Source organism: Tigriopus californicus, chromosome 8 (genome assembly GCF_007210705.1).
Source record: "Tigriopus californicus strain San Diego chromosome 8, Tcal_SD_v2.1, whole genome shotgun sequence".
NCBI classification, from domain to species: domain Eukaryota; kingdom Metazoa; phylum Arthropoda; class Copepoda; order Harpacticoida; family Harpacticidae; genus Tigriopus; species Tigriopus californicus.
Genome location: NC_081447.1, coordinates 7167388 through 7181154, shown reverse-complemented (window position 1 = coordinate 7181154; position 13767 = coordinate 7167388). Strand labels below are relative to the sequence as shown.

At 44.9% G+C, this 13767-nt stretch overlaps 1 protein-coding gene across 1 annotated transcript; it reads left to right on the top strand.

Annotated features, from left to right (window-relative positions):
- Nucleotides 1–7939: 7939 nt before the first annotated feature.
- LOC131885523 (uncharacterized) lies at nt 7940–9934 on the top strand. Its single transcript, XM_059233588.1, has 2 exons — nt 7940–8101; nt 8175–9934. Exons 1-2 carry the CDS (start codon nt 8093–8095, stop codon nt 9726–9728), a joined length of 1563 nt encoding a protein of 520 aa, XP_059089571.1. The 5' UTR covers nt 7940–8092; the 3' UTR covers nt 9729–9934.
- The last annotated feature ends 3833 nt before the right edge of the window (nt 9935–13767 follow it).

The window sequence follows — 13767 nt, the reverse complement described above, 5'->3', positions numbered from 1 at the left end:
TTTCGCGATTCTCCATTTGCTGATTGATGAGGCAAACCAACGGCCATTAGCCATGATTCTCACTTTTCCACAATTTTAGATCAATTGATTTTTTTCCGTTCTTGAAATGGAGACTAGCTCGCTCGTTGGATGATTCGTTTTCCAGCTCAATTGTTTGGAGACCGACTCGTCGTCAACGTCTCCTACAAGGGCGACGATGATGACGACGACTACGACGAGGGCGACAACGACGACACGATCCATCTCTGATTGAATTCGTGGGACTGGGAATGATTCATATTAAGCCGACCAGATTGCATTGGAGTTGTTCGTTTTGGTTTCTTGATCTTCGAGATAGCATCCAAAGAGACAGTGACAGATTCTACGAGTACTACGACAAAGTCAACTTCTCCTGCTTCTAATCGCTGATATACATCTCTATAGGTATACGGAGCTTGACTAACCAGATGATGGCGATGATTATGATGAAGACGAAGAAGACGAGGAAGGCCAGGCTTAGGCTGGTGGCCACTGGATCGACGGCGACAACCCACCCGATTGAAGACAAACCAGGCAACCGGGCATCCCATCCCAGCAGCCAAAGAAGAAAGAGACCATGACGACGATGATGACAATAGTTCACCAAGACAATGGCATCATCCCACCTCATCTTCATAATCAAACAATGATGAAGCATCGTTCGAATTCCGAGCTCATGATGGCATGCTGCTGTGCTTTGATCTCAGCACACATCCATCCATCTATCCTTCTTGTATACAACGGACGGCCCAGAATTCAGAGGGGAAGAAGCGCTATCACAAAATGGACCAAATGGTCATTCCATCCATCCAGCAGCTAGTCAGGAACCACGGCGTTACGTATGGGTTAGACTGATGCTTGAAGGAGACGACGACCAGTCGTGAATCGTGACTGATGACTCAACTTCATTTGATCAGAGTCTTTTTATCGCTATCATTATGGCAGTGAACACATACGATACATACGATACACACGTTACACACGATCACTGGTCTTTATGTAAACTAGATATAGAAATAAAAATATAAGCCCTCCTCAACGGGTGGAGAAGTGTCATTCTATTGAGCCTTGAACTGTTGTAGGTTTGGAGATACTTAAAGAATGAGTGTACGCGTCTAGTCGGGACTGCTTGACTAAATGGCAGAGCAATTCCGACACCTTTCAAGGAAGCTAAAATGCCAAGAAAGGGAAAAAAGAAGATGAAGTGGACCCGCAGAGAAAGAAAGAAAGAGATGGAAAAAAAGATTTGGTAACAAAAAGTGGAGGATGAAAGACAAAATAAATACTTGCACAAAGATGCCCCGTCATCATTTGGACGTTTTGTCTCGCAGATTCTGTCTCAATGTTCAAATAAGGATGGATAGATGGATGGATGGATGGATGGTGGGATTCAGTAGGCACACCAACCTGTCTGATTTGTGCTAGTTTTTCCGCCACGGCTTCCCTCGGAGCCATTTCAATTCCGTGCATTACAGTCTATTCACATTGTATCACATATCAAAGTAATGCTAAGCCAAGTTTTGAGGGATACTATGTACTAGACGTTCCACTTGGAACGAGACGAGAAGTTGAGGATGACAAGAATGCTGATGGTTCAGAGCATGATGCTTCTTTGCCTAATTCATCGACTTGATGAAGTCTCGTTCGTTGCTCATTCACTCGCTCACTCATTTATTTGCCCACTCATGCCTTGGCTGGACACAGTTTTGTTGTTTGTAATTCCATCAGCTCGTTGGTGGGGCTGGTTCATTCTTCACTACAAGGTAGAATGGGACTTTTGAGTCATTACTCGTACACTTCCTACCTACATGCAATGAGTATGTAGGCAGTCATCGTTCCGGTGTTTCGTCTTTCAGTCGGATTTCGTTCAAACGCCCATTTTCTTCTTTCGGACTAGAAGACGGACTGTGCACATGTTCTGCGACACTCACTACGTCAACAGCAATAACGGGGAAATTCATTCATTTACTTCTTCTCTTCTATTGGGTGTATATCTTGGTACGAGAATCCTCAGATTGGAGGGATTCGGACTCACCTAACCAACTGAGTTGGTTATTCGTTATTCGTTACGAAGTATCTCACCCGTACAAAAAGAGGTATAGTATATAGACCATAGACGCAAGACCAGGTTTACGAGTGTTCCTCGAAAGATGTTAGCTTTTTCCAGTCCAATTAACGGACCTGAATCGGTGGTGTTAGTGTCAGTGTTGCTGGATGCTATATTTCAGTCAGAAAAACGAGGGGCTTTTGTATTGTTGGTTGTGGCTGAAGGTGACTTGCTGGACAGGAGAGGAAGAAGAAGAAGAAGGAGGAGCAGGAGGAGGATGAGGATTACCATTGAGCTAGCTTTCGTGGCCAAATTCTTTGAGTGCACTCATTGAAACGTGGAAAACCAAACGAAGCATCCTTTCTCAGAAAATTGTGTCAGCCATTGGAAAAAGCGCTAAATTTTCTCGTTAATGGTCAGTCGTCTCCGGTCAATGGTTGGAGAGAGAGAGAGAGAGAAATGTGTCCCTTTGAATAGAGGGAAACCTCAAAAAAGGCAGACATTTTAAATAGCATTGGCTACCGCACATTTTTCTTCCATTCAGGAGTCAGACTTGGGTTTCGATGGTCGAATGAAGGGAAACGAGGATGATGGTGTGATGGGCGAGCCAACCAACCCCCCCAACCACCGACCGGGGTGAGAGTGGCAAGAAACTGATTTTGCTCGTAGTCGTGGAAATGATGTGGGAGAAAACTTTAGCAGGGAACAACAGACATCATCCCAGGATCGAACACTCAGTCACGCACGCATGCACGCACGCACCCATCTACACACGCACTCAATCTGGAGTGTCCCTTCGACCATTTTTCCCCGTTTGTGAACTATACCGAGTTTCAATCTAAACGAACGAGAAGTAGAAAGCCGTCTTGATGGGGTTGAAGTTGGTTCAGACGATTGCTCTCCGCCTCTCTGCCTCTTACTTCTGATATTTCTTTGCTTCCTTCCTTCCTTTCATTCTCTTCTTCCTTTCGTTTTTCCTTCCTTTAATAATGCGTGGTCAGACGGTTCCAGAGTGGATCGAAGAAGGGAGGGAGGGAGGAAGAGAGAGAGAAAAAGAGAGAGTGTATGGAACACACTCACTCACACTCACTCACTCTCACTCACTCACTCTCTCTCTCTCTCTCTCTTTTGGTCCCACTTCATCGATGAAGCGGGTGAAAAAAATCGTCTTCACATCCGTTGTTAATCAAACTTCGGACTTGACCCCTCGGTTTGATCCATTGATCCAACCATCTATCCGTCCATCCATCCATCCATGTACTAACCCGGCTGATACCAAATCCCTCTCTAATCTCTTTGGTCTGACCAAACCCATACGTTCGGCACTTCTATTTGCACACTCACGTCAACAGCAACCAGTCTCTAAATAATTATCCGCAGCTTTGGTCGTCATTCAACATCCAATGTACACAAGAGGGCAAAAACAATTTTAATTGAACAGATCAAAGGGCCAAAAGTCAAACACAGGCTCGCACAAACCAACTAGCAAACCAGGGTGAAAACCCAAAGAGAGATCAACGGTCAAATTCATTTGCCTTTGTCTCGTTAGCAAATCCCGATTTTACTCTCAAAGCTCCCGAATTCGAACAAAGCTCATCAGGCAGACAGGGAGACAAGCAAAGCGCGAGAGAGAGAGAGAGAGAAAAAAAAGAGAAAGAGAGAGAGAGATAGAAAGAGAAAGAGCGACCAATAGATGAAGGATGCCATTGAGAAGTCGGCAGTCAACGACAGAGAGCAACACCAGACAAACGAGCTATAAAGTACATGCATGCAACGTCCAAAGTATCCCGAGCGAGGCAAAAAAGTGTTTGCTTTTCAAAGGATGCGATCAACCAGAGATAATTGGTAACACAGTCACCAACCAACTTGAAACATAATCCCATTCAGCTCCGTAAGTTTTTTTTCAGGCTTCCACCGACCAAATCGGACTGCTGCCCTCGTTGGTCCGACAAATTCAATTCAGGACAACTACCTACCTACGTCTGTCTATCCAGCACCACGCACTTGCACGTCATTCCACTACTAAGTACCGAAAATGTCCAGTGGGATGCTGTTCTACCAAAGAAGGCAGAAGAAATCAATTCATATACCACGAGATCATGGCGGACCAAGTTCAACCAACGCCAAAATGGTACGAAAAACCTGTCTCTCCTCACCCAAATATGATATAACGTACTTGTGTATGTAGTGTGTGCATGGACAATGCGAACCGCATACTCTGGTGTGTCTATTGCTACTGCCAGAGAAAATTCAAACCGGTAGACCATCATCATCATCCATACCATACACCATGTGGTAATCCAAAACTGACCGAATGAGGGATTGAAATTCAGTTCAGGTCTCAATGTCTTTGAACCTGTCAACCAAGCGCTTGAGCAAAAAAGATTGAAAGCCGCTTTGAAGCTTTTGGTGGTGGCTTGGCCGCTCGCTTGGCCCTGCTTAGTTCTCTGGTGCTTGGCCTCACGTTTGCTGTGTACCAACACACAAGTGGGTTAATTACAGATTCAGCCATTCCTTCGCCATAAAGGGCATTGGTACCAGAGCCCACTTTAACCACTTTTATTTGTCCCTTTCAATGACATCCACGAACTTACCATCGACTGACTGAGAAGTGAGACGCAGTGAGAACGGGAATGTTGTTTTTCTGTCTTGCTTCTATTCAAAGAAATAGGGAAAGAATTCTGCACGAGAAATAATTGGCTCGAAACCTTTTCAGAAGCGTCCATCCCCGTCCCCACTGTTGCCTTGCCATCGAGAAGTGGTTGAAGCAGTCCCAAAGATAGATTCTATCGGGGTGCTTACACCAAATAACAGTGGAACCCGCTCCACGATCTCTGGCATTGATCAAAAAGACAAGTTCGCATGAGTTCGAATTGGTTGGACTGCTGGGGCTGGTGTTGGCGATGGCGGTGATGGTGGTGATGATGGTCGTGGTAAGTAAGGTGACCTCTCTTGATCGGTTAAAATGAGTTCCCATGGCGGTGAACGAGACTCGTTTGTGGTATTTCTCTGCAGCTTCACAATATGGAGCAACAACCCTTTGCTCTTAGCGATCCAGCCAAAAACATTTGAGAGCCCATTTTGGTCATGTTGAGCCCACCTCCTGTGGTGCAACAAGTAATTAAAGCACGTCGTCGCTATACACGTCCAATTCCCTTCCCTGGAAAACGATTCACATGACCCTTCACCAATGAAGCCTATCCATCTTTGGCTGACTGACTGATACCTACCTAGTAATAAGACAGGGGGGATCAGACCTAGTCGAAGCATTGAATTTGTGAGTCCGAGAATATTTCGTACGTATGACTCGTCCAATCTGCTCAATGAGAGACAATGAGAAAATGCGTTCTAATGGCTAGGATTCAGCTAGGTTCATTTTGACCCTTCATGTGTGTTGTTCATCCAACCCACTACGACTTTGTGCGTGCATTGCATGAAAGTAGGCGAAGAGACTCAGCCCAACACTACATTATGGTATAAATTGAGCAAGGACTTAATGAAAGCAACGGGATCGAACTACACATTCCTGAGAAACATTCCATCTGCGTTGGAATGAACCGGGTGGTCCACAAGCCCAATGATGGTTGTGTGGAGAGCTGCCTCCACTCTGACCATGGTATTCTATCCAAGAGAAAGAAACGAAGAAAGTAAGCGAAACAAGCCGCTTGTAACTAGATTGTCACATTTACGACTACTCATGGTGTCAACGTAGTAAACAGAAACATTAGGTGGCTCTTAGAAGCCTCGGGCTTCGGAGTCACCCGGTAAGTCATTGCCATGATTCATGATTGAGGGTGCCAATGCCATAAATCCACAGTGTGAGGCCAAAAGCATGAACTTTATCGCTCGCACTTAATCCGCCGAGCAGACAGGAGGACGGACCCCGAACCCGACCAGACCAGACCTGATCGGCACACCAGCAGACCATACTTTCCAGGTGGGTCAGGATTTCCAAAAAGGACGACTGGAGGCTGACGGCCCATCGTCTCCTTGGGACTCCAAGTTGAGGCAAATTCTTCGCCCTGTTCGTAGTAAATGACTTGTTTCACCTCATCGGGTCGGACGAAAGCCCTCCTGCTAGTTGCAAACACCAACTTACTTACACGTTCACTCACTCACTCACTCACTCACCTATTCAATGCTCACACCCTGATCCCTTTACTCCGTGAGTCTGCCAGTTGCTGCTCATGCCAGATAGAGCTGGGGTGACTTCCTTAAGAAACTCTCTCTCTCCCCGTTTCCCTCCTCTCTCTAATAAAGAAACACCCTTGGATGATCTGCACTTCAATCGTTGACGAGCTCCATACTGAATGAAATCTTGTTCTAGGTGTACCACCATGGATGGTTCGGTATGTAGTAAGTGCCCCAGTGCATGGCTCTCATCACCACCCAAAACCACAAGAACCACAAAATGATCAGCGCAAATCGCAGCCAACCAACATCGACCAGCCCCATGTGTAAGTTAAGGAGGTTCGTCGGAGTCAATGGTCCTACAGGCGAACCAACGAACCAACCACATTCTCGGGGCTACTAGCCAGCACCAGGTGAAGTTCGATGGATCTTTGTTGACCTGGAGATCCAATCTGGTCAGAACCTTATAATTCTCTCATTAGCACATGCAGCTTTAATGGTTGGTCTTGATTCGAAATTCCTCAGATCAGCAGGTCGAACATTTTTAATGAATTCCTGCCCTTATACGTCTTTAATGCAAAAGCTTGTCTGTAAAACAGACAGCGACAGCCACTAGGACGAAGAAATACTGGAAAGTGCCAGAACGAACATAAATACTTGTCTCAAAAGAACGTCAAAAATTCCTTCACAATATGTTCACGGACAGCTCTTGACCATCTATCTATCTATCTATTTATCTACTCTTCGGTCGATGTATCTATCTACCTATCCATCTACGCACGTATCTACTCATCCATCCATCTATTCGCTTGTTTTGTAGCTATTGTGGATAAACGAACAGATAAATTGGGAAGAAAACCCTGAAATTAATTACCATTCGAAATAGGGCCTCCTCTATCCTCATTCCTGGAGGGTAATGCTGGGTTATTTTACGGCCTCGCCAAACACTGACTGGACCAACATTATTTTAACTCGCTTCGTATGCATACTCAGAGAAAGGTACGCTCGCAAGTACTCTCAATTGCCCTGATTATGCAGTTGTAAACGCGACCGCAAACTTTTAGTGCACTTTTCAAGCCCAATGCTATAAGTCTGCCTATTACAAATAGTTTTGCTTTGTCTCTCTTTTCGTTCCACTCTCAAAAAGGAAGAATGCTCGTTTTTCATAGTTCATCCCAATCTACCACTAGTATGTAGAGTGATCGCAACTCACAAAGAGCGACCATGAGGTTCAATGTATCGTCTTTTGTCGTCACAAAATTTGGTCTAATAATAATGCCGAACGAGTGAGAATTTTTGCAAGGAAATTGAGCAAAGGCTGGATGGATGGAGCCGAAGTATTTATTGTTTTGCAAACCCGAATTACCAGGAAGTTCTTCATCATATGCTAATATTAGCATCAATCCAATGGGCATCGCAAGTGGTAGCCAATTTTTTCTTGGTACCATTGCATCAAGGTTGAGCCGGAAACCAATTCAGGTTTCTCATATACATTGTACAATATACAAGCACGAACAGAGACTTTGTACGACTCGTTTGTAGAATGTATGTATGTACGTACGTACTTCTTGACTAGTGTGCAGTTGCCCCCACAGTTGCTCGAGACTAGAAAACACCTTGGAGGAGGAGAGAGAATGAAATCATTTCCACGCGAGCTCTTTGGCCACATTCTGGTTTGGGTGGATACCCAACTAATGTCGCAAATGTATGGGCACCAATGCATCCCAATTAAGAGAATGAGAACGGGAATAAAAAGTGGTTTTTGCCAATCCCTTAACTTGCTGAGAAAATATCCGATGCAACAACTCCTGAATCCATATATAAAGGGTTCAAAGTCATGATCCAAGCAGTAGTCACAATCCACTTCCATGAACAGTAGCATTGCGAACATTGAATATGATGCAGGTTTGTTATGCTTTAAGCGAGACAGAAGTCTTCAAAGCAACCCTTTGATGGTCTTTCATTCTTCGTCTTTTAGGTACATATTCTGTCCATTGTGGCAATTTGTTGCCAAATGGTCTTGGCTGACTTGAACACAAACCCCAGTGGGAGTGTATTTCATTCTGTTCCTGGATCCGGTTTTGTGAGCATCAATTTTGGACGGCCCAAGGTATCTACCAAGAACCCGCCCAAGCCAAAGAATAAAGAGTCATCATCCTCTTCTTATGTGTCCAATCCTGAGGCCCCTCAGCCATCGTACCCGCCAGTGCCTCGTTATGATGCTTATGAGCCCAGCTCTGCTCCTCCCTACTATAAACAACCCACTTTGCCCCAACCCAAACACACTTCCATCCCCTCCTATGCCCCTCCCAAGACAACGCCTACTCCAACCACCCCGAAGTCGGCGGAACCTGACTATCATCCCACCTATCCGATATTCAAAACAACCAAAGCTCCCTTGACTCGCCCATTGTATTATTCTCAACCCGCCCCAAATTATCCAAGCCACGCCACATCTCAACCTCCTCCCACTTATCCGGAGTACCATTCTCAACCCGATCGGACTCCCAAATACATCCAAAAACAAGCCTCGCTTCCAAATTATGGTACATCCCCGAAGAAAGTGAAGGTTTCGGACACAAGCATCCAGCGTGGCAGTTATGATGATCGAGCATATGTTCATTCAGCGAGCATCCCTTCTCCGCCTGCAGTCCCATCTCAAACCCATGGGCCAGACGTCTATTTAAGACCAATTTACCCGAGATTGGAAACCACTGCTAAGCCTCAGAAAAAGGCGTCTAAGAAATCCAAGGCTCCCACGCTCTATTACTCGCAAAAGATCAAGTTTTTTCCTCGACCAAAAGAAACTGACGCACACGACTACACCAAATCCAAGCCCACTGTGAGACCCATCCGAGTGAAAGAATTAAGTCGCATCAAGCTGGTCCCAACCTCGAAAGGTTCCGAGGAGCAAGAGGCCAGGGAGGCTCGGGCTAATGGAATCGAAACCAGCAATATTAGTCCGCCTCAGTTTGAGGGACTTTCAGCGCAAATTGAAAATCTGGATCAGGAAGGCCGAGCTCAAAAAAGTTTGCCCTCAGGTTCCCAAGTTGCCTTTCAAACAGACACGTCTTCTCGCACTGGACGAGCGGATGAAGGCGAACCAGACTCCTCTACCGAAATGGGTGTTGATACCAGTGCAGTAGCCAATCCAAATACCGACCTCGTTGGACTTGCTTCTTCTGAAAGAGACGAAACGAACTCCTTTGATATGACAACAACTGGAACGCTCTCTGGAGATGAAACAACAAAGCTTCCCATCGAGTTAGACAATATTGATGAGGTTACGAGTACTGATGCGAGTGGCGAAGACAGCACTGAAGCCAGTCAAAACGAAAGTGCTGAGAGGAACCCAGATGAGGGGATAAACGTCAGCCAGACTCCACCAGATCTTTTGGCTGGCAACGAAGAGGGAACCAGTTTGGTGCCCACAAGCAGCCCGGAAGAAACCACCACCTCCACCAACTTCGACGAAGACTTGGTTGTCGATGGGGAAGATATCGGGACCTTAGTCCAATCTGATGTCTCTTAAATGATCCCAAATGACCAAATGTTAATGAGATCTTGATTAGTCTCGGCAAAGTGTGTCCTGCTACACAACGATCTTTGTAAACGGTCCGTGTGCTGGCTGCACGGAAATCAATACAAAGTTGATTCAAAAAAGAAAACTTGTTCTACTTTGCTTTTTTTCAGGAGCTTAACTTTTGCTAGCATTAGGAAGCACTGATTTTTATCCAGTAAACACCATCAAGAGCCCGTATCGAGTAGTGCAGGCATTCGAAAATTAAAAGGTGCTCGCACTCTGTTTGAGGTATTAAGCATTGTTGAAAGAACAAAGACATTCGAAAGTGCAAAGCCTAAGATTGACTTGTAAAAAAGTGGGGCCAACAATGTGGCGAGAAGAGTTTTTTTTCTCAGCTCGATTTTCTCCAATATCCGAACTTTTCTTGTCACTTTCCTGAAAAAGCGTTGATTTATTTGGGTCTGTTGCTTAAATTATGTTTGTGAGTGTGTACTAGGGACCATGCGAGCCCTACTATTTTGTTGCACACGTGGTATGGGATTGCCAAGTGGCTTTGGTCAGAGCAAAAATTGGACAAAAGAATCCGTCGTCGTCATCTATTGGAAACACGGTTGACGACACCTTCACGAGATTGCAAATCCAATAACAAAGCAAAAAAGTTCCTCGTTGGTAGCTGTCTTTAGCGCATCAAAACTGTCTCCATCTTAGAAAAGCGTCTTCTCACACAGCTCAACCCTCAAATCATGGGGATTTTCCGTAAGCCATGAACGAACGGAAGCATTAGGAACACATTGGAACATGAAATATCTGAACTTCTGAATAGACTGACTGTACAGTGAACATCGTACTTAGAGTCCGGCAGCAAGCTAGGACCGGAAGACACAACGAGATGAAGTCAAGAGGAAATAGCACCAGTGGCCAGAACACGTTTCATGGAGCGTTAATGACAGCGAGTAGCTTTAAATTTTATTTCATACCCTCAAAGAGTGTGGCTCTCGAATATTTGAAGGTCTGTAGGCAGTCGCAGAAAACGGGGAACTCGTCGTTCCTCGCTCGCTCCACTCACCAGGCTTAATCTCTTTTGAGCCCGAGAGCTGTTGACAAGAAATAATCATCATTTTTTAGCCTCGTCTTCAGATTTAATGAGCTTTCTCGTCTTCGTCTTTAGCTACCGTGTTCATAGAGTAGTTTAAAAAGTGCTCGTCGCCGTCTTTTCATTACGGCTTGAAGTTTTAATGGACGACTCAGCCCATGGGTATATTCCCTCTCACCTATTTCTTGTGCAAAAGTGCAAAAGATTGAATGACAATTGATCAACTGGAAAAAAACTGCTTTTTTTGTGGAACGAGCAAAACTAAACTCAAAGAGACCAATAATGCCTGTCCAAGGACTGTGTCGTCCGAAAGCTCTTTGCTCTCCTCATTTCATTCTCCGTCTCAAGCCCTTATTTTTGTCGTCGTCGTCGTCGTCCTCTCGTCGTTGTTGAATCTAGGGCTTGCGTCCCAGAAGTGGGCGCGCGAACTAAACGAGTCCAAAAAGAATTCTCCTCATTTCTAATCCTTTTCACTAATTTTCTTTGATGACTTTTCTTGTGCAAAAGCCGGGGTTTAGTCATCCAAGCGACAACTGTAGACGACGAACAACGAGACGAAGAAAAGAGAAGAAAAAGAAAGAAGACGGGAAACTTTTTTCTCATATTAATTTTGAAATGAGATTTCTGGCAAGCTTGAATACGTAATTGCTTCTTGAGAGCATCTGCAATATCCGGGATTAGGAGCTTCTCAGTCAAAAATACCACTTTAATCAACCAATCCAAAGCTAGGAGATTCAAATTCTCGGTATATCCAAGGACTACAGCAGCTCTAATTGGATGGAGAATGGAGAGCGAAAAGGATCTCTGCCCACGTGTTCCCAGCAACTCCAGGGGGAAACTCTCTCGCGCTTTCCTAATCAATAATTAGTGATGATCTCCTTGCCAACCGAAGAAAGTTTCAATTTCGATGTGATTCCAACAAATTCTCACTCGAAATTGGAAAGGGTATTATCACATATGAACACACTTATGTAATACATTATGAAAAAGGTTGAGAGGGGGATCTCTTTCGACCAGGTTCCATGCGACCGTAATTTGATTAGTAAGACACGAGACCTTTCCAAGGCTTCATTCAGGGATCTCGGTCGCTCTCCTCTTCTTCCTCCTCCTCCTCCTCCTTCACCTTCTTCTCGTTCTCCTCCATCCCCTTTTTTCTTCTTCTTCTTCTTCTGGTTCTTCTGGCTCCAGTTCTGACCTCTCAATCCTTCTCATTCCTGAATTATAAAGGAGCAAGGAAGATCCTCTCCTACTACGGAGTCAAATGTGGAAACTTTTCCAATAAAGAACGCATTAAGAAGAGCAGTTCCTGATTACTTCGACCCCTTAATACTCAACAAAAAGGAGCGGTTCGGACTTGGCTAAAAGCCCAGGGACTTTTTCCCCATGCCATTTTTGTGCTTGTTTTTACCCCGGCCCAGACCAACACCACCACGGCTCGACTTCTGTCGAATACAATGTTCTCTCTCACCAACCCCTACGTACTCGACTACCGAATTGGAAACTCAATCTTGTCTTGGATGGTTGCATTAATTGCATAACGTCATGACTTGCTTGACAGCACAACACCATGGTGTGTGCCACGTTCATTCCTTGGTTACTTTTCGTGGTGAATGAGTGTGCGTGAGTGGGAATGAATGACTGACGGAATGAGTGGGTGCGAGTGTGAAAGGCGAATCGACCGACTGAGAGAATGCCGTATGTAAACAACTAATAGCTGCACTTTCAGCATTAATTAACGACCGCTGAGTAAAGAAAACAATGGGTGTTAAACGTCTGAGGTGCTCAGCTTGATCATCTCTCAACCTCCCTTGATGCTATTCATTAATTACACCGCGGGAGTTTGCTCTGGAAACACCTCGTCGCTCATCTCCACAGCTCTCCCACTTTAGGGCACAGGGCACCAAGCACCAGGGCATCCAGCTCAACTCTGCTAGTCCATGGACCCACTGTACCCACTATGTACACACGTACTACATACAGTGCATTCAAATGAAAGAACGAACGAACGAACGAAGAGCGAAACCGAGCTGTGCTCTGACAATACACATTTGCTTGGCCCCTTTCATATGGACTGTACATCTTCTGTACAAAAGGTAAGTCAGAGGTGGGCATTACTCCCCCAATGGATTGTTCGTTGTTGCTTATTGCATTTCAGATTAATTCGCCAATCCATTCAAAAATGAAAAGAAATCAACCCTAACGGATCATTTACACTCTGACTTTAAAAAACTGTCAGCATTTTCAATCGGCCTTATTTGTCACCAAGGGTTGCTCACGATTTAAAAGGCAAGGGAAAGGTCGAAAAATTGATTTTGTTGATAAAAACAAAATCAAGTTTTCGGGGTGGTGGTTACCAAGAGTCTGAGGTGTTAGCCTAGTCATCACTTCGTCCTATTGTCCGATCGGCAGTGTCAAAAACGATATCAGATGATTCTCCCTCTGTGGATATGGATTTATGCGTCAGAAAGTTTCCTCGACAAAGATCGGGGAAGAAAATCGAACCGAGAAACTCTTTTTTATATCAGGAAACTGAGTCTTCTCCCAGATTCATTGGAATAATTGTCGTCCAATCGTTGGAAGTAACCTAATGACAAATTTGTTTGCTGCATGCCCATCCTTGTTAATACCTGATGTAGCGAGGGAACAAGGCACAAGTAAGTACAATAGTGCACACCCATTAACGTCCACACAACCTTCTGGATGATGAGGAAGATGACGATGGTTTGCCCACAGGCCGAGTGGCGGCCCCCGAACAGACGAAGAACTGGCAACTCGCTCAAATGAATAGTCATGATCGGGCCTGTTGGGAGAGAAATTTGAATACTCATGGAACGCACATAAAAGTATGAGGCATCTGCTGAGCCCTCAAACTACATTGTACAGCTGGATGTTGCTGGACAAATTTGGGTAATGAAGTAGGGTACCGTTGGAAAAGAAGAGGAAAAACAGAAACAG